Source organism: Haemaphysalis longicornis, unplaced genomic scaffold (genome assembly GCF_048455015.1).
Source record: "Haemaphysalis longicornis isolate Haplotype H1 unplaced genomic scaffold, Haemaphysalis longicornis Haplotype H1 scaffold_10, whole genome shotgun sequence".
Lineage (NCBI taxonomy): Eukaryota > Metazoa > Arthropoda > Arachnida > Ixodida > Ixodidae > Haemaphysalis > Haemaphysalis longicornis.
In genome coordinates, this window is record NW_027526204.1 from 149,929,643 (window position 1) to 149,955,422 (window position 25,780).

Here is a 25,780-nt window from a genome sequence, read left to right on the forward strand (position 1 = left end):
TTTCGACAGCTCGGCCAATTCAATCATATATCCACCGTTCTTGACACTTTTATGTTCTTACGTTTCGCAAATAGTTCCTTCATTTTCTTAGTTTTCCAGTTTGTTCTGTACATGTTACTTCTCCCACAGCTGCTGCTGATTCACTGATTGCCGATGCTAGGTTCACATTTAGCCTGTCTACACTGATTTCGTTTTGCTCGTTCAAACGCGAGAATTTGTTTTGAAGAGTTATTTTAAACTCCTGCGATCAGGCCCTGACTGACTACACCCGGGGCTTCTTAGTTGTCGTGAGTTTAGTTCTTTCTCTTCTGAGATTCAGTCTTAGCTTGCATCTAACCATTTTGTGACCGCTGCTCCGGAACTTACTTAGCAACTCTACGTCATTCATGATACCCGGGTTGTCACTTAGGATGAAACCAATTTCGTTTTTTGTTGAACCATGGGAACTTTGCCATTTCCGTTTCCTATTCTTTCGTTTGTAGAAGATTGTGTTCAATAACCCCAGACTTTTCTCTCTGCAAATCCCACCAGTGCATCTCCTCGACTGTTGCGATTGCCCATTCCGAATTTTCCCACGGACCTTTCACCCATTTGCTTCTTACCGACCTCTGCGTTAGTCTCCCATCACAATCGTGAACTGCGTTGTTGCCTTCTTCATTGCTGATTCGACGTCCTCTTAGGAGCTATCTACGGCTTAGTCATTATAGCTGGTTGTTGGCGCACACGCCTGTACCATCTTTACTTGTATCGCTTGCTCAGCTTAACGCCAACACCGTAAAAAAAGAGAAAAACCTTCAGAGTAAGTGTCTAGGTTATTTGATGGGCACAGAGCAGTAATTTTTGGCTGAGGTATAACTTGCGACCCCCTAATTTAAGTGCTGGATGTGTTGGTTGACTACGTTCTGCAAGTATTTAGGACTTTGAAAAAAAGTGTTGCAGGGTCCCTTTAATACTGCTCACGTGCGGGATTGTGAGATCATTGCATTCTATTTCAAGCTTCGCGGTCTTCTATGCTTTATAATAGGTCTGTCTGTATTAACTCGTCTCTCGCCGCACCTAATGGGATTATACAAACGTTTCGCTCGCAGCCCCACGGAAAATAACATCCTCCAAAACCTAAAAATAGGGTACCGCATCCTCTATCAGGATGCAACAAATATTCCCCATAATATCTACGTCCGCATCATAGCCAAACCACTCTCCCGCAACTTGAATCCCACGCACCGCACTGATCGGAGAAAACAACGAGACCGTGCCCTGCACAAGTACAAAAACGACCCACTAGTCGTGTGCTAGTAGCGGAATACAGGCACCACCAGGCCTTCACCGCAGTCGCTGTTTGCAATCACCCCAAAACCAACACCCTCGATTCTATTACAGTCCGGACGCCCATCTCAGAATCGGCGGAAGAGGCGGCAATAGCGCCGGCCCTTTCCCTCAACCGTGCACCCCGGCAACAGTTCTTACAAATTTTAAAACCGCTCTCCAAAATTTCGCCACTGGACGGGTATCTCCAACGGCGCTCGAAATTTCGCGCAGGAACCCCCCGCGAACACCTGTACAACTTACTTGGACCCCTGCGCACGCCGGGCTCGAAGGAAACTAGGCGGCCCATGACCTAGCCCGAGAAATTACTATCCGGGCTGGGCCCAGCCCGTGTCCCTACCACTGAGCCAGGTTCACCCGCGCGGGACCATCTGATCGGTTACCACAACATCACGGCCTATAACTTTCTCTGTCGCTGAGTCTTCCTTAAGGCAGATAAATCCCTCACATTAGAGCAAAGTCCCCCTCTGGCGGCAACTCCAGACGGCAGTCTTCCCCAATCCGACCATTGTGACTCGCATATCCACCACAGCCTTTACATGCGTGCCCCTTATGTGGTGCCCTTGCCAATCTGGCCCACATCATCTGGGCATGCCCCAGGACCCTACCGTTTGGCACCGAAGTCTTTTCCCCAAAATCCCTTCTGAGGACAGGTGGGAGGCTTTGCAGCCCCGACCCGAACCTACAGGAACGCCTGGTCAAGAGGGCGGAAGAGGTCACCGACAGGCACCGGCCTGCGGTCACCTCGAGCTCGCCCATCTAATTCAAGAAGACGCCCTGGAGGGTCGGACTTTCAGCCCCTCGAGGCCATTTCCTCTGCCAATAGCGTCTCTCTCTCTCTCTCTCTCTCTCTCTCTCTCTCTCTCTCTCTCTCTCTCTCTCTCTCTCTCTCTCTCTCTCTCTCTCTCTCTCTCTCTCTCTCTCTCTCTCTCTCTCTCTCTCTCTCTCTCTCTCTCTCTCGCTCTCGCTCTCTCTCTCTCTTTCTCTCTCTCGCATCGATCATGAACCGCGTTCGAAATGATGCAGAAAGGCCCCACGCGCAAGAAGAAAATGGCGCGTTCGAAATGCGGAAAGGCTCCAGCCGCGCAAGAAAAAAAAATGTCGCGTTCGAAGAAGTAGTACAATACTACACCTTTATCTCACAAACCACGCATCGGTGTACATTTAGGTCGTTCGTACATGCGTTTGCTTAGTGCGCGAAAAATCATAGCGAGGGTGCGTTCTTCGTTTGCGATTTGGGTCTTTGAAGGTTTGGCGGTCGATTGGGCGCACTTTAAGCGAAGGAGGTTGGACGCACCTTTTGCGAAGGTTTTGGCGCAGTTGTGACGCAGTTTTGACGTCAGAAAGCTTTCGTGCTTCTCTCAACTTTCGTTAGGAATTGGGATGGCAATAAATTTTTATTATGTTCCCTCGCATCTTTTTCTAAGGCGCCCTTTCGTATGCGATCATGTTGACCCTTCAGAGTCCGCAGTAGTGAGAGCCTTGACATACAAAAACCTGTGCAGTGCCGCTATTATCCTTAGCTACCGTCGCCATTATCCCTTATTTATCCATTGCCGTTACCCACTATCCATTACCGTCACCATTACTTACCATCATACCTTTTCACCAATGCGTCATTTTCTTTTCTGTGCTGCTAGGACGGAAAGGCTTGGACAGTCGCCATTTTCCAGCAGTACGCATACATGCTATTAGGGTGCACGTGCTCTGCTACTTTTATAATAGCCATGCTCAAATGACTAATGTAGGCGCAAGTAGTGGCACTGTGCCCACCTGTCACCATCTTTGTCATCCTATGCTCTTACCGTGGTTTCCTCCTCCTGTGTTTCACTACGAGACAAAGGCTTGGCCTATCGCTCTCTTCATATACGTTTTCGCAACGTAGGCCCACTCTCCTAATTACGACGTTCGAAACACTCTCTTAGGCCTCCTGTAGTGCGATTGTGTCCCCGTCGTCCGCCGTTGGCAGCTTCCTTTTTCTCTTTCGTCGTTTTTGTTTGGTTTTCGGTTTTCTTCACCTTTTCCTTTAGGGTATTGGTGCGTTAATATATATATATATATATATATATGCTTCGTGCTTCGCTAACCCACGTTTTTACGTTTTTGAGTGGAAAGCTAGAACGCGCTCACTAGGTTTGCCTTTTGTCTGTTGAGCCAAGGCTCGGCGATTATGTAGGGGATGCGTATTAGACTTGCATTCTGTAGGACGTGGGTTCGAATGAGAGACCACCTAATCTTTTAAATACGGAGCACTTTAGGCGCACGATTTGTCGTCGTAGCTCGCGCGCTGGACCCAAGTAGAGCAACAGGGCATTCCGTTGTAGCGCTGTTGTCGCGGCGTAACCCAGAGGCATCGAAAGCCAAGCGGTTTATACAGTCACAAGCATTCGAAACTCGTGAACCGCTGGCGCTTGTCATACACCTCCCCGTTGTTTAGCGCAAAGAAAACTGAAGGTACATTTGAGGCAAAATATACGCAATTAACCGGCGCCTCCCGCATTCATTTAGTTAGGAACGCTCGTTGGGTTGTTTTTTACGATAGTAAGCGAAAAAAGCGGCCGCGCAAAAAAAAAAAAATGGCGCGTTCGGATTGACGCAGAAAGGCCCCCCCGCAATAAGAAAATGGCGCGTTCGAAAGGCAGAAAGGCTCCAGCAGCGCACGAAAAAAATGGCACGTTCGAAATGACGCGAAACAGCTCCAGCATACCAAATTAAAGCAAGCACAAAAAGAACACAACTCCCGCTGGCGCAGTTTCAGGCAGGGGGCGCGGGACTACTGCCAAGGAGGGAAATTTGAATTGCATGGGGTGGTAGCAGTGAGTGGATAACGGCGGTACAACCAATTATGGGGAATTTTGCATCTCTCGCTTTTATTCTGGCCAAACGCGGCATTTTTGCGAAACGGGACGTGTATTGCTTTCGCGTAAGAAACGATCAAGGGCATGTATTGTGCACGTCTTTATTCTACCACCCCTAAACGGCACGGTACATCTACATACCCCATGGGTATAGCTTCATTTGTTGTTCTAATGTAATCGAAATTTGTGGGTATGCGCCTGGAACGCCTATTTTCCTTCATTTATTATCTTCCCTTAAATTTTCTCTACACCCGTACTTGTATGCGTGTGCAATTTTTTTTCCTTAGACAAGCCTGCGACTGGGCGGACAGCCAAAAGTAGGTTGCGTCACACACACAAAGAAAACAACAGCAATCTTGCGGGGAAAGTAGCAAAGACCACACACACTACACCTCGTCGGCTTCTCTTTCGTACGTGTGGTTATTCTTCTGGGGTCATTCATCCAGACTGTTTCGGCCCGCGCACGAAGTCTGGCCCAACACGGTCCACACACATCCTCTCCGGTAGCCAATATCCACTCGACCCGACGTACAGCGCAATAGTCATCCGGTACATCGCATTGACAGGGTGCCCACGACGGTTGCCCTAAACGACAGACGCCCCGGATGTCGCCAGAACAACCTTCGCAAAGCCGTCCAACTATACCACGTCCGACTCAGACATCACGTACACGCAAGTGAGAAAAAAAAACGAGACTTGCAATCCAAACCCGGGTGAGTCTTTAATGGACGCGACCGCACCAAAGGGCGTGTAACGTATCCGCACGCCACCATCAAAGGCAGCGGTCGGGAGGCTCCCGGGATTCAGGGTTCAACGCAGGACGGCGAGACTTATATTGGCCATTATCGATCGACGACCCGTACAAAGGAAAAAAATAAAAAACGCAGCCGCAGAGGGGCCAATCAGAATAGAAAGATCGAAAAAAGACGCGCGCAAAATCAGAATGCGAGCCGTAAAGAGAAGGCACGTAACGGAATTATAGTCGCGCCAAACGACTCGCCTGTGGAGGCCCGAAGTAGGAACGGAACCCTGGTAGCCCGTGGGCGCACGTCCTAAAGCGCATGGGAGCCTTTCAGTTCCCGCGGCCGCACTAATGGGGAAAAGTCGGCAACAAAGCCGGCCGATGGTGAAGTAGAAAGCGGCGTGTATGCCCGGGCGCGAACTGCCGCGCGGCAACACTAACGGCAGATGTAGATTGACTGCGAGTTTAACGCTGCAGGTGGTTTTATTTGTTCGTCAGTTCGTACGCTCATCGAGACTTTTTTTTTTTTTTCATTTTAGTGGCTGCCGTTTTGAAAGCACCGTTGCTGCTTCCCTCCCGCCCCTCTGAAACTTGTAGATGAGGACAACGACATTTAGAATGAAGCTCGAGTTGATGCAACCTCCGTAAGTGACGCCAGTGCGCTAATGAGATTAGGTTGGCGCTACCGGCCGTTAGCGGCGCGATTTCTTTAGACGCGCAACGAGTAACGCCGGGGTATGTTTTAATCAGCCGCGCATGTTTCATGGCTTTGCTTACTGGTGCAGGTATAGGGGTACTACGATGCAAGGTGTAAGAGAGGCGCACACCAGCGTCCGTGCCTCCGTATTTCGGTGAAATGATATTGTCAAGCTTTGTCTTAAATTTTTGACTTTGGTGATTTAGAATCCAAGACACAGCTTAAAACAACCGCATATATATATATATATATATATATATATATATATATATATATATATATATATATATATATATATATATATATATATATATATATATATATATATATATATATATATATATATATATAAGAAACAAATAGAAACAAATTCCGGCAGTCTACAACGCCAAAGAAGGCATAGGGGAAGGGTTAGATTATTTTTTACCGTTAGTGACGTTACATTATTATTTTTTTATTAATTACATGAGAAAGAAAGAAAGAAAAACACGCGCCCAGAGTGGCGACCGAACCCACGCCTTTCGATTAAATCTCGAATGCCTTACCAATTCGTGGGTTCGGTCCCGACTCTGGGCGCGTGTTTTTCTTTCTTTCTTTCTCAAGTAATTAATAAAAAAATAATAATGTAACGTCACTAACAGTAAAAAATAGTCTAACCATTCCCCTATGCCTTCGTTGGCGTTGTAGACTGCCGGCATTTGTTTCTGTATTTCCTAACGAGCCCCTCATTTCCAAACCATATATATATATATATATATATATATATATATATATATATATATATATATATATAGTCGTGAAGTGGAGTCCTTAGTTGCTGCAGGAATACGCACAAAGTAGAAGTACGCTCTTCGGAGACTTTATTTCCAACGTTTCGACCTGAGACAGGTCGAAACGTTGGAAATAAAGTCTCCGAAGAGCGTACTTCTACTTTGTGCGTATATAAATATATATATATATATATATATATATATATATATATATATATATATATATATATATATATATATATATATATATATATATAGACAGAATAAGGGTTGGCAGTCAAGAAAACCTCGGAAAGCAAAGGGGGGAATGCGGTAGGTCATAGAAACAGATGAAGAATTTTTTGAGTCAGAAATAAAGTGGTGAAAAAATGCCCGCCGGGTGGGATCCGAACCCACGACCTCCACAATACCGGTCTGGTGCGATGGGAACGGGATGGGAAAATAGCCCCGCTGGTAGCGTAGTGGTCATCGCACCAGACGCGTATTATGGAGGTCGTGGGTTCGGATCCCACCCAGCGGGCATTTTTTCTCCACTTTCTTTCTGTCTTTACAAATTGAAAAAGTGCCCATAGCCTGGAAAAACGCCAACATAATTCTGATTCACAAGAAGGATGCACAAAGATCTCAGAAAGACCCATCAGCCTACTCCAAATTGTATACAAGCTGTTTATTAAGGTAATAGTTAGCACCCTAAGTAACAGCTTAGATTCCCTACGACCCAGACAACACACTGGGTTTAGGAAAGGATACTCAGAATGGATCACATCCATGTTGTGAGTAAAGTAATAGAAAAATCTGCTTAGTGAATCTCTGCAAACTAAATTAAGAGTAAAATTGCAAACTTCGTTTTTAAAGACCACGCTGTTAATCATGTTTCTTTTGCTTTTTGTTTACTATCACTCGGTCTACGATTACAAAGTAACTTGGTACTCTCAACACCAGCGGTGCGAAAAAAGAAAGAAAATCTGGCTATTTTGTGCATGTTGTGATTGGGTATGTAGGCTATGATCAATTTTATCGCTCAGAAAGGCGTTTTTTTTTTGCCTGTCATTATATTCTTTTTTGCCAAGTTATGAGAAAGAAACTTGGCAGCAGCGGCGGCACCAAAACCTGGCGGGTGAATGGGGAAACTTTCAGCTGCTTTTGAGAATTGTCGTGTAGATCGACGGAACTCCTTCTAGTTCGAATGATATTACAAATTTTGAAGGCCATTCGACTCAAATGTCCTTTTAAAGGGTCGTTTAGACAGGTATAAACCGACTTGCACCGTGGGCCGCCATTCGCAGAAGATCACCCCGCTGGAGGGGTTAGGTAGTGGAGAGGGGCGCGGTCACTCGCTGCACACCTTGTGCTGCAACTCGCGCGGTCGTTGGTGCGATGGTGCCGAGACAGATGCAACGCTCGGTAAAAAATAAGGCGATGGAAGTTAAATTAGGAGAAGCGCAAAATACCAAAGAGCAGAGCCCAATGTATACAATGTAAAACAAACGTTGTATTTACCTACTTTACAAATCTCTTCCTCCACTTCGATCACGCCTAGTTCCTCTGAACGTTTCGAAAGATGCGTGAACATTGCAACCAATCGCGACTCCTACGTCTCCTCGTGGTGGTCTAAATAAGATGTCGGCGCTGTAACCGCAATTCTTCGTTCTGCCGATTCTGGCGCGGTGTTTCTCACCACTATATCCAACAAATTCTTACGCGTCATCAGAATAACACCCATAGAAGTTTCTGTATGATTTTTTGTCAGATAAGTGCAACCTTCGCAAGCAAGAAATATTTAACAGATTTCCGCTCATCTCAGTCGGGCGCTAATGCTTTGCTCGCGTAGTATTCTTCGCTATTGAACACTGTTAGCATCTGCAAACTTTCTCACCGATGAAGCAATTCGGCGGGGCTATAGCCACGACTGGAATTTGTTTTGTTGATCGGGTGCCCGTTTCGCAACAACAAGGCCTTTTTACAGGAACGGGCTCCGAGAAAATGACTTTAGTAATTGGATGAAAAACCAAAACTGCCACGATTCGCCAGGATACGTCATTCGCTCGAGGATAAAACCGTGTTCGAAGAATTCCCGCGAATTAGCATATAGGTGGGGATAGTTGCATTATGAAGCACAGCGCACGTTCCGAACTATATAAGTTCCGAACGTCCTGCAACTGCAAATGTGTTGAAGAGGACAGACGCCACTCAAAAACAAAAAAACTTGCACAACGAGACTCCGGATTCGCGCATGACGACACACCACTAGCAGCGTTCAGCGAGATGTTACGAAACTATTTTGTCCAGTGTACTGCCAAAGAACCAGATCTCGTCTCGTCTCGCCTGCCATTGTCGACCAGCCATTGACTGCGCTACGTGTGCCCTGACTGCGTTTCTGCTTATTTTCTCTTGTACGTCATTGTGTCGCTCGCACCTTTGACATTGTCCGAAAAGCTGCTGCGCGCGGAGGGCACCCTGCTTACACGTAACTTTGAATACGGGAGCGGCATTGTACGCAACTTATCAGTGACTCCACATGCCCGCAAGGGGACCCGTGAACGCAAAATAAGATAAGAAAAAAGCAACTGTTCATAGAAATGCCGTATAAAAAAGCGACACGGATCACGAGCAGACCAGCGAATGTCGAAAGAGCGGCCGCTTTCCCCCCTGTGTTGTTCTCGACTGTGATGAAACGTGAAATCAGATCTGGTGAACTGTTGTCTGTCCCGTCAAGAAGACAGGCCGGGGGATTCGGAGTCCACCTACGGGGTTTTGGAGGCGCGGTCAGTGTCGTTGGGCGTCGCGCCGTCAGGTGTCGACACTGACGGCTCTTTCGCAACGTTCTGTGAGGAATACTGCGTTTCGCTATCTGCACCCATAAAATAAGAATTTAAGGTAGGTTGTGATGAAACATAACCCGATGAAGGGGTCTAGGAAGTCAAGTTTAATGACGGGTCGAAGTGGTTACAATGGTGGCCATACTTCGGAATGTTAAATTAAGGGTTAAAATTTATGTAGCTAATCGTAGTGGCCATACAGGCAGAAACTTTTTTAAAACCGAACCTTAGAGCCTTAAAGTCTAGTAGAGCACCATTTTGTTTCAACAATTTTGGTTTGTAATAAGCAACTAAATTTTGCTGTAAGTACTACACCGAGTGAGAGAACCGCCTTGTGGCAGCTCTTTTAACACGGAAAAAACCTTCTTGTGTGAAATTTCTCGTCCTTTTTTTGCTACTGCATAAACTATAATCGCACATCTTGTCAGAATATCCAAGGTTGCCAGCTGTGCTTAGCCAGAGGGGTGCCGAAGCTAGAGAAGAAAATGGCGCAAAAAAGTTTGTCGTGGAATCTTGCCTGGATCCGCTGAAAGGCCCTCCGGTAAATACCGTTTGCTGAGACAGCGCACATCTCGTCTCAATTTGTAAAGCTGTCGGTGGCCTTACCGAAGCAAAAGTATTAGAAGCACCCGTTCGCTGCGGGGCATGCCAAAGCTTCCTTCGTCGTCGAAGCTACGTCCTGTGGAAAGCCGGCTTTTGAATTCCGTTCGCTAAGAGGTAGGTTGCGACACAGCGGTCTTGCGGTGCCGGACTCTAAGAGGGGCGAGTGCGAAACCACCCTTTTTTTCAATAGAATGCGCCAGCTCGCCCTCGAATTGCGAAATGGGTTTGTCAGAAATTCGCCAAGTCGGTCTTACCTTCCAGGCATGAGTAAAAAATTCAAATCGCCAGTGCTAAGAATAGTGGCGAAAGGCTTCGGGTTGGAAACTCGCGGAATTTCGATGCATCAGCGGTGACAGTCGATGTAGATGGAGGAGCGTGACAGTTAACCTAAACAATCGGTCGGCAGAGAATTTGTCCTGGTGTTCATAATGAACATCATCAGCGTAATTGTGTCATCTGCAGAACGAACTCATCTCCCACAATAAATGATGGAAACGGTTGGGCCGAATAGCACACCAAAAAAAAAAAACAGATCCTTTTCTTGGCGCTACGTTTCCTACATGTTCGTGAAGAATGTGAGGTTGGCGTTTCAGAACTTGGACAACCATGCTAAATACTGAACATATTTTTAGAAAACGAAACGTTATTTAACTATGCGCTGCTCGGAAATGGACAAATTAGCTTACACTACAACGTACCAGTACGGCTACGCAAGGAGGTATCGTGATGACTTTGTGTTTTTTGCAAATTTGCCGTTGAATGGAGATTCGTTCAGGTGTGCAGATCAAACTTACAATTACCGGTGTTAATCGAATAATTTTAGAAGACTTTCCAGAGGTGGAATATATTCTGAAAGTTCAAGAAAATGTTTTGGTTTCATCTCCACGAATCTAGTGTGTTATTTTTTGAGACCCACACTTCGAATTCGCCAGAGTACGGTACTGTGTTGATGTCTTTGAGAGAGAACACAAGATATGTGGCACTATAGGCTTCAAAATAACCTTCTTGGCTCGAGCGATCAGTGAAACTTGAGCACAAAAGCTTAAAAGTGAACGCACAAGAAATCACCTGTTCCTTTTATTTCGGATCAAACATTGACCTAACCAAGTGAGAAATGTTTCCAGAAAGGAAACAGAGAAGTATAAACGCGAGTCATTGCTCCACGTCAGTCTGCAAGGCAAGTGCCATTACATTTTCCTCCTGGAACCAAAATCTTTGTTTTTGCTTCTTAAAACTCAAAGTAATATTAATGTTAATATAATATCAAGTATGGGCATTCATAATATTTGCACAGCAGTGAATCCAGTGTCGGTCCTAGCAGGACGCCTTCACATTGTTGCAATAAAAAAGTCCTTTTCGATAACAGAGAGAAGCATCAACGCTTTTTTGTGCAGGCGGTCAAACGGCTTTGGCTGTGTTTCACAAACGACGCCGTGATGACCCGTATTCATCTCTTCTGCCGCAGGGTGCCAGTACGGCCCGGAACCGGCAGTAGCAGCAGCGGCCGCTGCGGCGAGGAGGTCTGAAGCGGTGTGGGTCAGCATGAGCCGGGTCCTATGACGCCCACGCGTCTAGACGAGCTCAACATGATCTCCAACAACGTTATGTCCTTCGTCAAGAAGGTGAGCGCCTTGGGAACATAGAGGTGGGCGCCATCTTTTTGTGTAGAGGGCAGGCTGAAATGCATTCGAGCAGTGTAGCCCCGACATTCTCTTCAATTTAGGATTATTGGTCTAGTGGGCGTATGAACTCAAGGTGCTTTTTTTTCATCTTTTTCTCCAGCCAGCCTCCGGCAGAAAAAAAATACTTTGTGGCGGCTTTCTGTTGAGACACGTAGTTGTGACAACAGGTGTTTGCCAAAGGAAATAGGTTGAAGTACACGAGATGGCTGGCGCAGAAGTCTTAGACACCGCATGGCCTTGAACGATATACGTTGCTTCTTGCACTATGACGAATGACGTCGTCGGTGCTCAACTTACACTAAATTCAAGAAAACAGAGAAAATTCCAGGGCTGCTCCCTTGTAGCGAGGATATACTCGACAGTTTAAGGAACTTCGGGCTCGCTGAGCCCTGTGTATACTGTGTGAACTGGCACGCCTACTCGGCGACCAGGAGGAGCGGCCGCATGAAGTGAGAGACAAGTTCCTGCCTTGCCATCCCATCTGCTCGTAGATGGTGAAGAGTGGCTCGGACGAGGACGGCATGCGGCTGGGCAGCAAGTTCCGCGCCACGGTGGCCAGCCTGAGTCCGCGGGCGTCCCGGGCCGACCTGGGCCACTTGACGCCCGAGGAGCGCTCCATCCTCGCCAGGGTGTGGCAGAAGGAGGACGAGTTCGAGACACTGGTCAAGTGAGTCCCCCCACGTGCCTCCTGGATTGCACTTCCAATAGGCAAAAGAACTGTGGTTGATTTCCCTGCCATAGGTATCGGTAAAACACGGAAGTGAAATGCGCAGCGAAATGTGCAGCTGAGCATGATATGCGGGTCGGCGGCTGTCTTGTGGGTGTGCTTGGCGAGCGACGTCCTGCTGTCGGGTCGCTTCGCTGAAGGTGCACTGGCGTCATTTCCGTGACGGATATGACGTCAGTGAAATCTTGGTGCCTACCGGCATGAAATACTGTCGTGTTAAAATATGACACCCGAAAACGAACAACCCTAAGTATAACGCACTCTTTATAACTAAAGGTTGCTTCCCCGCAAGACCACCCTGTGTGTAGGGGTGCACCCTTTACAGGCCGCTTGCATGAGTGAAATCTTCGTGAATCCCGGAATAAAACACTTTCGTGTTAAAAAAACGCTCCTCGTCTGCTGTATATACAGTTAAACCTATATGTAACATGTAACGCACCTCTTTGTAACGAATTCCTGGATTTAACGAAGTTTTTCAATTTCCCATTGCCAGCCCCATTGAAACCCATGTGCTTACGACCTCTACGTAGCGAAGGCGTTCCGACGGTTAACCTTGATGCAACGAATTCACTACGCTGACGAGGCATTGCTTTTTGCTCTTTTTCAGAAAAATAGGCTGGAGAAATGCGATACTTTAGCAAACTTTGCCCGCACCGCAAAGTACGGAGCGTTTCCAGTGTCAGTGTGGTGTCGGCTAGGTGCTAGGCCTGACATGTCGACGTGTAGTGGCGAGTCTTCACTGCTATCTGTGGTGTTGATCCGTCCGTGATGAGTTCTGCTGTCAGAAAACGAAAAGTTTCGTCTTTTCAAGACCAGCTCGCAATACGAAAGACCGTCTCCGCCGGCGAGAAAGAAGAACATCGCCGCCCGGTACAGTATTCCAGCTAGTACCCTCTCAACAACTATGAGTGCGAAAAAGAGCATCAAGTTCATGAAAAGGCGCCCTTTCGGGATACGTTTGACCTTTGAAACGGGTTAGGGCACCGAAAATTGTCAAAAGGTGTAAGTGATACTTAAGTTACGTTTGTAAATAGGGGGCGAGTGACCTTGCTTTTTTGCAGTGCCATGCAGTGACAAAGTATGTCCGAAACCAGCAGGCGCAAACCACGCAGTCTCTCGCTGCGAAATAAACCCTTAAGAGCTAGTTCAAAGTTCACTGTAACCGCTAGTTCACTGATACCAAGAATTTTGGTTTCGTTTCTGCTTCATTCACGCGAGCCTTAACTCGAAACCTGCATGCAACGAATACCTGGATATAACGAAAAATTGCGAGTTTTTTGTCAACTTCGCTATCTCCAAGTTTAACTGTAGTTTCTTCGGTGAAGACAATAATGACGACACCAGCAATGATGGCGACGTTTTACTAGGTTGCATGTATTACAAGGTCGTTGTCACGGCCTGATATAACCACGGCAATGATATTTGTTTAATATCTTTATACGCTTGCTCTACGTGAGCTGCTCTATTTGGCACATTAAATAGCGGTGCGTCGCAACGTGGTGTAGAGCTGCAAACAACCAATTATCACAAATAACCTTGTCGCCACGGCGGCAACGTGCGCCACATCGACAGGCCGTTATAGCGACAAAATTTCCTGCTTTCCCTGCATTACACGAATTCACTCTGCAGTCACTAGAGACGCGTGCAGTTTTCATTCCCTGGTATTCCTTCATGCATTCAGACACGGAGCGTTTGTTGTAGTGCTCTAAAATTGATCACTGTTGCGGAGACTCTGTCGGTATCGCGAGATATCGGAGGTGAATGGAGGGATGTCTACGATGGGGGTGGAGGGAGCTTGAATATAAGGGCCGTCTGAAAGGAGGGTTTCGCGACTTGGTTGCACTGGTTGGCGTACATAAAGCAATGGGTGATACGTGTGAGGGAACACGCCAATGAGAGAAACGATGATACTTCCTGGAGCCGTGGTAGTTCCGTACAGCGTGCCTCGTCTGTATAGAGCTTCCTCAAGAGCCCAGGAAGCTGTGAGGCTGAGTCGCATAATACGCCGTACTTGCGGAAACAGCACCTTAGAGGTTAAAGACAACGACACCTTAGCATCTGCCCATTAATTCCTGATCTTTTACCTGCTCGTTTTGTAAGCTTCTAGCATTTCTCAGTTCACGTTTGTTTACATTATGTACACGACCTCCGGCACAATATTTATTTATTTATTTATTTATTTCTGTAATACTGCCGACCTTCGACACAAGTTCTTTGGCAGGAGAATATGCAAATGACATAGCATAGATGAACATGTAAATGAAAGCAGTTCACTGGGGTACTGACCGCAAACCATTAACTGCCTTTTCTCACCGATGACTCGCAGGAAAGCCCAGACGCCGCCGCTCACGCCTCCCACGTCCCAACCGACATCCACGGCAACGTCGACGCCCGACAAGAGCTGCGACAAGGTTTTCCCGGGCGTCACCCTGCCCAGGAACAGTGTGGCCGGACCCATGGTGGGCATCGCGATGGCGCCGGTGGCGGCCGCCAACTCGACGGCGCCCGCCGCGGCCGCGCCCCCGCCCCCGCCGCCGGCCAAGCCGTGCCGCATCTGCCGAAAGGGCATCCAGGCGGGAGAGCCGTGCCACACGTGCGACGACTGCAAGCAGCTGGTGTGCGACGACTGCGCCTCGTACTCGCGCGACCCGCAGCACGCCGTGTGGCGATGCTCGTGCTGCCGGCGCCGCATGAGCCACGACCGGCTGGGACCTCCGCCCGGCGCCGGGATGCACAGGGTGCCCTCGGTCAGGCGCATGGTGAGACGACAACTGGCGGCGGCAGCAACGTCGGTGCTTAAATGTCCACTTCTTAACAACAAGAAGAAAAAAACTTGTTGATACAAACAAAAAGAGCTGTTAAGGAACAATACAAGTCGGGTCCATTCGATAGGTTATCAAGTCAGAAGAACAGCTACACTAGCTTTACACAATCTGTAACAATTGGGAAATAAGGTGAAAAGATTGAAGAGGGACGACTTATCAGACAATTTGCCGCACTGCCCCTATGACGTCACAAGGGCTACATGGCATCGTTTGAATGCTAGCATAGATATGACGGGCTCATTCTTCTATTTATTGCACCTGTCCAGTGACATTACTGCTGGCCTTTCGTACCTGAAATGTTTGGCAATATTATTCATGTCTTCTCTTGCGTAAAACTGCCCCACGTGACCGGAATAGAGTGTGTATCACGAGTTCTTACCATTTAGAGTTAGACATACCCTTGCCTATGTGGTCCCTAAGTCGACTAAGCAGGCTCTCCTGATCATATTGTCACGTGTACAAGGAGTTTAAAGAGGACGACGACGAAGAGAACGCCTCCAGCCACCTCTCTTCAGCGCGTGCCGACGAACTGTCGACGACGACGGGGAGGAGTAGAGTGTCTGGGGCAGTTGTGCACGGAAGCACAAGGAGCGAGCTGGGCGAGCCAGAACGACAGTCTAGCGCGTGGTGTGCGGGAGGAAGGGACTGCTCCGTTGAGTTGATAGGAGGCATAAGTTCGCCTTATCTAATTACATTCACTCACCCGGACTATTTCGTCCGTATTCTCGTTACGGGGCAATATCAACAAAGCAATTCTGAAACTCGATGCTGACACATCTTGCTTTTGGTCTATTCTTTTTATATTCTTGCTTTTTTTTTACTTTGTTGTGTCTCCTTGCCTCACTTTTCGTCTTTTTAATGTTCCTTTTTTTACTCGATCTTTTATCGGTTACAAAGCGATGCCTTCACTGCTACTAATACGTGCAGGTGGCCCTGCCCCTTACTTCTTCGCACATTATGTGAATATATTCATAACGGCCCGGTACCATTGAAGGCACATGAGGCACTGGCTTAATGTACAAACCCGCATTATTATTGAAACCAGGGGTCAGTGGTTAGACAAGTACTTATTTATTATGGGTATTGCACTTGCATGTTTAAAGTGCGGCGTATGTTTGAACCACACGTTCTACGCAGACAACATTAACTATAAGACTTTTTTTAGAAGTTCACTAAGCGTGGCGTTGTTCGTAGTATAGTTTCGGAATCTTGTCCGCTTAACGGCTACTATGCTGGTGACGTGCCCTGCATGAGGAAAATAAACCCCGAGACGCTCTAAATGTTGTATTATGCAGGACGTTGTTGTGCTGTCACATACTTTTGGAATCTTGTGTGCTTTAATGTCTGTCATGCTGGTGACTGTCATACTGAAGACTGTCATACTGAAAGCTGGTGACTGAAGGCTGTCATAGCCTTTGATTATGGGAAAGCATTTAACGCGGTCTAAACCTCAGCAGTCATTCAGGCATTGAGGAATCGGGGTGTAAACGAGCATTACGTAAGAATACTAGAGGATATCTACAATGGGTCACAGCCACCATAGTCCTCTATAAGGAAAGCAGTAAAATACAAGTAAGGAAGGGCGTCAGAAAAGAACACACAATCTCTCTAATGTTATTCACAGCATGTTTACAAGACGTATTCAGAACATTGGATTGGGAACAGGTGGGCGAAAGGGTTAATGGAGTATACCTCAGTTGCCTTGCTAAGTAAATCGGGGGGGGGGGGGGGGGGGCGAATTGCAAAGCATGATTTCCGCACTGGGCGAACAGAGTAGAACCGTGGGCCTGAAAATTAATATGCAGAAAACTAAAGTAATGCCCAATAAACTCGGAAGAACACAGCGGTTTGAGATAGGTGGCGAGGCAGTAGAAGTGGTAAGCGAATATATCTACTTAGGCCAAGTTGTGACCCCGGATCCCAACAATGAGGGAGGGATAATTAAAAGGATAAGAATGGGGTGGAGTGCATTCGGTAGGCATTCTCGGAAAATGAATGGTAGCCTTCCATTGTCCCTGAAGAAGAAAGTGTATGACAGCTGCATATTACCGGCACTCACCTACAAGGCAGAAACTTCGAGGCTCACTAAAAGTGTTCCACCTAAATTGAGGACAACTCAGCGAGCAGTGGAACGGAAGATGATAGGTGTAATGTTAAGGGATAAGAAGAAAGCGGAGTGGGTCAGGGAACAAACTCGCGTTAAGGAGATATTAGTAGAAATTAAGAAGAAGAAATGGAAGTCGGCCGGGCATGTAATACGAAGGCAAGATAACCGTTTGTCATTAAGGGTAACAGAGTGGATTCCTAGAGAAGGCAAGCGTTGCTGGGGCCGGCAGAAAGTTAGATGGGCAGATGAGATCAAGAACTTTGCGGGGATAAACTGGTTGTAGTTAGCACAGGACCGGAATAATTCGAGATCCATGGGAGTGGCCTTTGCCCTGCAGTGGGTGTAGATAGGCTGATGGTGATGATGATACAGGTGATATTTCCTACGCGAGAAACATGAACCATTAGATGCGCTATAAGTTGTAATAAGCGTGACGTTGGTCCGTTGTAAAACAGTTTAGGAACCTAGTGTGTTTTGTAGAGTGTCATGTGCACAATCAACAACAGACCGTCCTCAATTACTCCGGTGAGGTGCCCTCACACGTCCTCTCTTCTCCCTCTTCCCCGCAGACGGAGCGTATTGTGCAGGAAGGCGGCAGCCTTGGCTGCAACACGGGACCTCGCGGCAGCTTCATGCTCAGCGAGCCGCTCAAGGAGGCGCTCCGGCTCGAGATGCAGATGCAGGTACATGCTCGGGTTCCCCGTGCCTTCACTTTAAACTCGAATCGTACACGGACGGCACGCAGTGCAAACTAGGGTGCAGAGGTTACTCCAGTGGTTGCCTCCTTACTCGCAATGGGAGTATTTCGGGGTAAACATACTCTACTGTGGAGTCGGTTTTGTTCTGGGCAAATACCGATATGCAGATGCAGGTACAAGCTCGGGTTCACTGCGCTTCGACACTCAACTCAAATCGTACACGGACAGTGCGCAGTGCAGACTGGAATGAACAGGTGACTCCAGTGCTGGACTCATCGTTCGCAATGGGAGTGTTTTGGGGTTAATTTACTATGCCGTATAGTCGGTTTAGTTCGGGTCAGTTGAGTCGTACGGAGTTAATTTCGTGGTAGAATACATTCGATCACACCGCAAGAACATCTAGTGGGTCTTCTGGAAAGCGATAGATATTCGTTGTACAGAGTGGGAGTGAAAGATGCATCTTTCTTACATAACTGTGCCCGCCATGCGGATATATAGTTTACTCTTTGCAAAAATCATTTGTACTCTCATGAAGTAAATTTACTCCATAGAAAGCAAATGCGACTTACAATGGGAGCGCAAAGGGATGCCGCGTTCGTGGCTCGACAGAACAGCAACTGGGGTATAACATTTAAGGAAGCCATTAGCTGACGTTACCGTCAACAAATGGCGCTCACTCGAACTTTGCACGCGCAGGTGGATGGAGGGTGCTTGGCTCCGCCGAGCGCCCGCACCATCGTCAAGCGTGGCTCGTACGCGGGCCAGACGGAGTGGCAGCGCAACGGCCTGCGCTCCTCGTCGCCCGAGCGCCGGCACAGCTACCAGAAGGCAGCGCCCGGCTCCGCAGACAGGGGCGGCGGGGGGGCCTCGTCGGACAGTTCGCTCGAGGAAGAGTACCTGCCTAGGGCGGGTCGCCTGCGCCGCAAGTCGCGCCTGCAGAGACACAAGGGGCGCGCTGCAGCCGCCGACGTGAGTGCGCTCTGCTCCGGCACTCACTCAGTGCTGTTGTACCTATCCCGTTGCATATACCGCAGGAAGAGCAATACTCACTCACTGACTCACTCAATCACTCACTCACTCACTCACTCACTCACTCACTCACTCACTCACTCACTCACTCACTCACTCACTCACTCACTCACTCACTCACTCACTCACTCACTCACTCACACGCTCACCCACTCACTAACAACTCACTAGCTCACACACACACTCTCTCTCACTCACTAACTGACTCAGTCAATAACTCACTCATGCTCTCACTCTTTAACAACTCGCTTGCAAACTCACTCACTCACTTATGCACTCACTCATAACAACTCGCTCATTAACAGCTCACTCACACACTCACTAACAACTCACTTACTCAATTCCTAACTGAACCATTCACTCACTTACACACTCACTCAATCACATGCTCACTCACCGATCCACTCACTCTCTAACAACTTACTTACTCCCTCCCAAACTGATTCATTCATTCACTCACTCACTCACTGACTGACTGACTGACTCACTCACTCACTCACTCACTCACTCACTCACTCACTCACTCACTCACTCACTCACTCACTCACTCACTCACCGCCGTATCCCGTCGAATCCCCGCAGGAAGAGGACTCGGAAGGGAACGAGTGGCGAAGCAACACGTCCTCGTCCTCCGCACTGGACAGCCTGGACGCGGACGTGGGCATGCAGGCGCCACCGCAGCAGCAGCACTCGTCGTCGCACCGCGGCTCCAGGGCCGACGGCCGGCTGGGCGTGCTGACGCGCTACAGCTCCGAGAGCTCGGACGTGAGCGACCTGAGCGGCCGGGGGGCGCCCGAGAGCTCGCCCGACGAGCGCCGCAGCATCCCGAGCGTCACGGTGGACGCCATCGGCCTGCCCCCGCCGTCCGTCGGACTCTACGAGGAGGTGCGCCGATGCTCCACGGGCAGCGCGCTGCCGCGGATGCCCATCCCGGAGAACCAGGTGCGCCACACGCGAGCACTGTGCGCAGTGCACAGTCCAACGCCCCGCTTATATCAGACACGCTCCGCTGTTGGGCTAGTTGGTCGAGGGTATTTAAGGGGATGGAACAGCGCAATGTAAAACAAAGGACGGTAAAGATGCACAATGACCTTGTCATAAGGTCCTTATGACAAGGCCGTTGCGACAGGGTCCCTGTGGCAAGGTCCTTTTGGCAAGGTCCTAAGAATGCACAAAATTCCAGGGATGCACAAGGACTTTGACCATGTACATCCTTACTATCCGTCGTGTTACGTTAGCTGTACATCCTCCTGAATTATATGAAGACCTCGTGTCCCGGATAATTGCTTACACTGAACAATCGAATGTTTCCTATTTAAAAATCACAGTACTTTTATATGGAACCCATAAAACTCATTAGACGCATAAGAATTGTTAAGACGCCCTATATATATTCTTATGGACTCGCATGATATGGACCCCTGAAGGTGTCCACTTCATTGGATTTATAGAGGGCTCTATATGAATCTTATGGTACCATATTCATTGGCACCCAAAAGAGGTCTAATTACCTAGAACATTTGTGCAGACGTTGGTGCGTTTCGTCCATATCCCCATGCTGTTTTGCCTTATTTGGATGTTTTTAAGCACTTCTTCCTTGTCAAAACTATTGTGGACTGGAATAACGTTGACGCGCAAGTAATTGTCGAACTTAATACCACTGATAGCTTTGCAGAAAAACTTGGCAAGATTTCTGAACTAGCATAAGTTAATTTTTTGTTTTTGTTCCTTGCACTGTGGCTTGTGTACCTTTTGTGCGCATGCGTGTCGTTTATGATGTACTTTGGCCACTCCTTTAAGTCCGTAAAGGCTGGCAGAATCTGAAAATAAATAAATAAACATCGAATTAGCGCGTATGTCGAATAAACCTTTTTTAGATGGCCGGATGGAAAAAAAAAATCGCTATAAATAGCGTTTTGGTATAACTTGTGGCTTGTGGCGGACTTGCACTACATTAGGAGCGCAGGAAATTAAAAAAAAATGTGGTTGATCCCTCTTTCATAGGAACCGGTAAAACACGAAAGTGAAATGTGCCTTCACACGAGCAGTTGAATGTTTACTGTGTATCTATATAAGCTTGCACACCGCTATTTATATTTCGTCGGTATGCCACCGTTATACGCATCAACGTTACACACTGGATTGCACGCGCCGGAGCGTTGCGTAAATCCGACTGAAACCAGAGGCGCTCGCAAACCGCCCGAGCGAACGAAACCAAACGGGTTGTCAGCGAATCGTTTGGTGAGCACACGGTGAGCTGCAGTGAAAGGAGCAGCGGACCGTGTCACGAGCGCGACATTCGCAAATCGGTGTCGATCTTATTTTGCGGTCGTTGCCTGACAGGCTTCTTCGCAGGTTACGCTGCGCGTCCCCCGTGCACGTAGGCGCTGCCACCGAGGCGCCAACTGTCGGCGCTTATTAGCGTCATGATTCACTACTTCGCTTCGCCTCTCCTAGACGGCACCACTACTTGAAGGAAAATATATAAGGCGCGTTTGTCGTCTCGTTAACGCGTCCGATCATAGCGCAGTTGGGAGCGCGTTTCGTACCTCCCGTTGCGGTGAAAGAGTTCCTAGTTCGAATCCCGGCGCAGCTACGTTAATTGATGTTTTCCTGGCGATGTCATTTCCGTGTCGGATATGACGTGAGGCAGATCTCAGTAGACCCTGGCATAAAACCGTGGATGAAAGAAAAGGTCTTTCCTCCACGCATGAAACACTTTTGTGTTAAAAAACAATAATTTTAAGTGCGATGCACTTCTTAAGCGACCCTGAACCTGCGTCCACCGGCTATGTCCGCATAGCATACCCACGTGGGGGATTGGCCAGGAATCTCCTCGTCTTCCTTGGCAACGGGGGGAGATGGGCGCGCGCTGCCTGGCCGCTGACATGGCACATACCCACGTGGGAGATTGGCCAAGAATCGGGCGTGAGAAGGGCTAATGCACCTGCTTAAAGGAGTACTGACACGAAATTTCAAAGCTGAGATCCGCTCTAGCAATCAAGTACAACGACAACACAAATAGATGTCTGTGAATAAATGCATCTTTCTTTCTTTGCAGTTGTGTGTGTGTGTGTGTGATCTCTCTTTCGCGAACATTACCGAACCGCGCAAATTCAACTCGTGCATTCGCACTTTCACATTCTTCCCCTCGGGGAAATGCGGGGAATTTTCGTTAGGTGCGCGACACGTATGCTCAATGAAGTCAAGCTCTCGTTTATATCCAACTCTAATACTGCAAATAAGTGATTATCTCAAACACTTCGAACAATAGCTGCGAATTTTTAGCCATTTCACTGGCGAACATCCAAGCACGTACCCGCTCTGCACGAGTGCTTGAAAGGACATTTGAGTGGAATGGCCGTCGAGATTTGAAATGTCATTCGAACTCAAAGGAGTTCCGCCGATCTACCCGATAATTCTCGAAGGCAGTTGAAAGTTTCCGCATTCACCCGCCATGTTTTGGTGTCGCCGCTGCTGCCCAGTTTCGTTCTCATAACTTGGCAAATACAAATGTTAATGTCAGGCCGAAAACATATTCGTGAGCAATAAAACTGATTATAACCTACATACACGATCACAACATGCCCAAAATAGCCAGTTTTTTTTTTTCCTTTTCGCACCGCCAGGGTTGAGAGCACCAAGGTACTTTGTAATCGTAGACCAAGTGATAGCAAACAGGAACAAAAGAAACACGATTGAGAGCGTGCTCTTTAAAAACCAAGTTTTACTGGCACAAGCGTATTTTTGTAAATACGGCACGCAAAAACGGCGTGCGAGAGTACAAACGTCCGCGTTTCAAAGGCCTTTGAGATGCTCAAAGGTCAGTTGTCGTGCCCGTTTGACTTCAACTGGCATGTCAACCAAATGCCTCTGAAAAGCGTCGTGTAGCAGCTTGAGGGTGTCATTTGAGTCAAACGACATTCGATTCAAAGGCCTTCGCAGCACTGGTGCAGCACGGGTGTATTAATTTCACTGTGTGCGCATGCGCGGCGTCGCAGCTCTGCCTGTTCCCGGGCGCCCCGCACGGCACGGGCAGCACGCACTCGCTGGACTTGCCCCGCGAGGAGCTGGGCAAGCCCGAGCGGAGGGCCTCGGCGCCCGAGGGTGACAACATCAAGATCGTCATCGACGACGTCGACTCGCAGGGACCGCCGCCGGCCCCGCTGCGCAAGAGGATACTGCTGCAGAGGGACCCCGCGGACACGGGAGCACGCAGTGAGCGGCAGCCTGCGTTCTCCCCTTCTGCTGCTGCTACGCTGCTGTTCCAACGCTGAACACTCTAAATTAATTTACACCCTTAGGAGTGTACTTAGATCACTCTTTACAACTAACATCCTTATGTCCTAGCAGAAAGAACAAAGGAAAACGTCCGTAAGAGATTTTGTCGTTTATAACACCCTTACAGCTTAGCAAAAACACAAGAATACACCCTGTTAAACAGTGTTTCATTGTTAATTACACCCTATCAACGGATGGAAATGAATTTGCACTGTAAATAATTTACATTATTTTTGTCTTTAACTAAAACCCTTAAACCCTATCAAAACATAAAAACACCCCTTGAAAGAGTGTAATTAACGATAAAACAGCCTTTAGGACGGTGCATTCTTGTGTATTTGCTAGGGTGTAAGTGTGTTATGACAAAATACTCTTAGGCGTGCTTTCCTTTGTTTATTTTTGCTAGGGTGTAGGAGTGTTAGTTATAGACAGTGAATTATACCCTTAAGGGTGTAAATCATTTTGCATTGTAAATTCCATTTTACAAGCCGGTAGCAGCATGGTGAACGCTACGAAGCATGCAGTAGGCCTTACTTCTGGCAGTTTTAATTGCTGTTTGGCTTAAGCACTGCAATTTGTTTTTTTTTACTTCCCCCCCCCCCCCCACAAAAAAAGGCTAAGCGTGATTCTCCTTTCCTAGGCGGGAACTAAAAAACAAACAGCAACACTAAAGCGAAACAGCAAATAAAACATCTAACATTAGGGTCTTGCAATGGGTCCTACATTACAACAAATATTCACAACACTGCCTAATTTAAAGATAATTTCGCAGCAATGATATGTCAGTGCGCAGAGACATCGACACAGCACGCGCTTCGTAGCGTTCACCGTGCCCCAACTAGTTGGTGATATTAAGCATGCTCGGTGAAAATAGCTACAATATAATCTTCTTTTACCTTCCACATTGTTGCGTATTCCCTGAATGTTGCGTTGTAAACGTTTTACCCCACGGCAATTTCGCTATTCCGGTATGTATGTTTGGATGATATGTTTCAGGAATTATGCGTTTCTATTTCGTGGTCCTCTGACGAAAAGAAAGCGTCAAAGCGACTTTACTGTATACACTATACACCGGAGATCTGTTATAGGTACCATGGGTGTGTAGGGCAGTATAGTTGCATGTAGCCTGACATCTGGGTCGCACGTGATCCCTCGGAGTGGGTGGTCGGCAGAACTGGATTGCGCAAGACTGACGTCAGCTAGTTTGGAGTGTTACGTCAGCTAGTTTGAGAAGGAGTTACAACACATCGCACACAAAGGCGATGCGTCTAATTTGATCATATCCGAACAAAAGCAATAAAATTGCCTTTAGCCAATGGGCCGTACTTCCAGATCAAATTCAATCAGGCCTATTCACTCGCGATTCTTATGCAAGCGACTTTCATGACACGGCCTAATTGTATAAGTCAATTATTTGCCTTGACTCAATAGTCTACATAGGCCACGAAAGGCCCCGTCCATCTCTGTTATGTCATGGGAATATCTTGCGCGTGTGACGTCTGTGAGACACAATACGTAACCGTCAAAAGCGACCTTCTGACAGTCTAAGCTGGTAGAGTTGTCCGTTATAAACGATTTATAAACAGAACCTGCATGAGCCCCAAAGGTATTCTAGATCGTTGAGTGCCGCATCCATGCATGCCTTAAGTAAGCGTAAAACGTTTTCTCAAGATTTTGCGATTTTTTCAGTGGTCGATTATAAACTATAGTTTATAATCAACCCAGAAACTACATAGCACATATGCTACGCAGTTTCAGGCTTAAATGGCGTAACCTGTTTTGTTCACATTGCCTCATTGGACACCGAAAATTATACCTGGCGTGTTCAAATATCCAACCGCGCACACTTCTCCCTCGACCGTTACTCTTATCTTTATGACTTGCCAAGCGCCTCTATCTTCTCTTCTTTGTTTCTTTCTTTGTTTGGAGGGTTTTGTTTGTTTGTTTGCATGTTTATTTATTTAGTCACATACCCTCAGGGCCCAGTGGCATTACCGAAGGAAGTGCGTGATCACAAAATCATTTCAGAAAGATACAGCCAATCACAATATAAAAACAAACAGATCTTTGCACAAAAATGCCAGACAATGCGACAGTTATGTTCAGCTCCTTACTCAAGAAAGCATGCACTGGACAAGTTAGTGTAAGCAGAGATGGCACTGATACTTACTCCAACCCAATAAACACTGCACAATTTGGGCTTGCAAAAATACTATTACAACCCACCTTTAATTGAGAAAGCTTAATAAACAAGCTGATAAACAAGCTAGCTTGCTTGTTTGCATGTTCGTTCTTTGTTTCGTTCTTCCATTCTTTGTATGTTGCTGTGTTCGTTTGTTTGTTTGCTTTTTTGTTTGTTCAGAATGTTTTTAATTTGTCTGTTTGCATGTTCGTTCGTTTGTTTCTTAGCTTGCATGTTTGAATGTTCGTTCGTTCGTTTTTTTCGCCCTTTCCTTCTTCGTCTGTTTTCTTGTTCTTTCGGTTGGTCTGTCAGTTGTTCGTTCATCCGTTTGTTTGTTTGGAAGGTTTTAGGGGCTAAGCCTCGTAGGGGCCGGGGCTCTTGGCGTCTCTTGTCGTACTCGTCGTCGTTATCGCCGTCGTCTCATGTATTAACGG

General features: G+C 47.4%; 1 protein-coding gene and 1 non-coding gene across 2 annotated transcripts in view; both read left to right on the plus strand.

Annotated features, from left to right (window-relative positions):
* Window positions 1-25,780, plus strand: part of Fife (regulating synaptic membrane exocytosis protein fife) — a 139,737-nt gene that overhangs the window by 93,988 nt on the left and 19,969 nt on the right. Inside the window, exons 2-8 of the mRNA XM_077691202.1 lie at window positions 11,281-11,437; window positions 11,989-12,164; window positions 14,551-14,983; window positions 17,726-17,839; window positions 18,551-18,823; window positions 19,466-19,825; window positions 22,885-23,101. Coding sequence (XP_077547328.1) covers window positions 11,372-11,437; window positions 11,989-12,164; window positions 14,551-14,983; window positions 17,726-17,839; window positions 18,551-18,823; window positions 19,466-19,825; window positions 22,885-23,101 — 1,639 coding nt within the window. The 5' untranslated portion in view covers window positions 11,281-11,371. The remainder of the gene's footprint in view (window positions 1-11,280; window positions 11,438-11,988; window positions 12,165-14,550; window positions 14,984-17,725; window positions 17,840-18,550; window positions 18,824-19,465; window positions 19,826-22,884; window positions 23,102-25,780) is intronic.
* Window positions 6,841-6,913, plus strand: Trnat-cgu (transfer RNA threonine (anticodon CGU)). The gene has a single exon. It is a non-coding gene; the product is annotated as a tRNA-Thr (tRNA).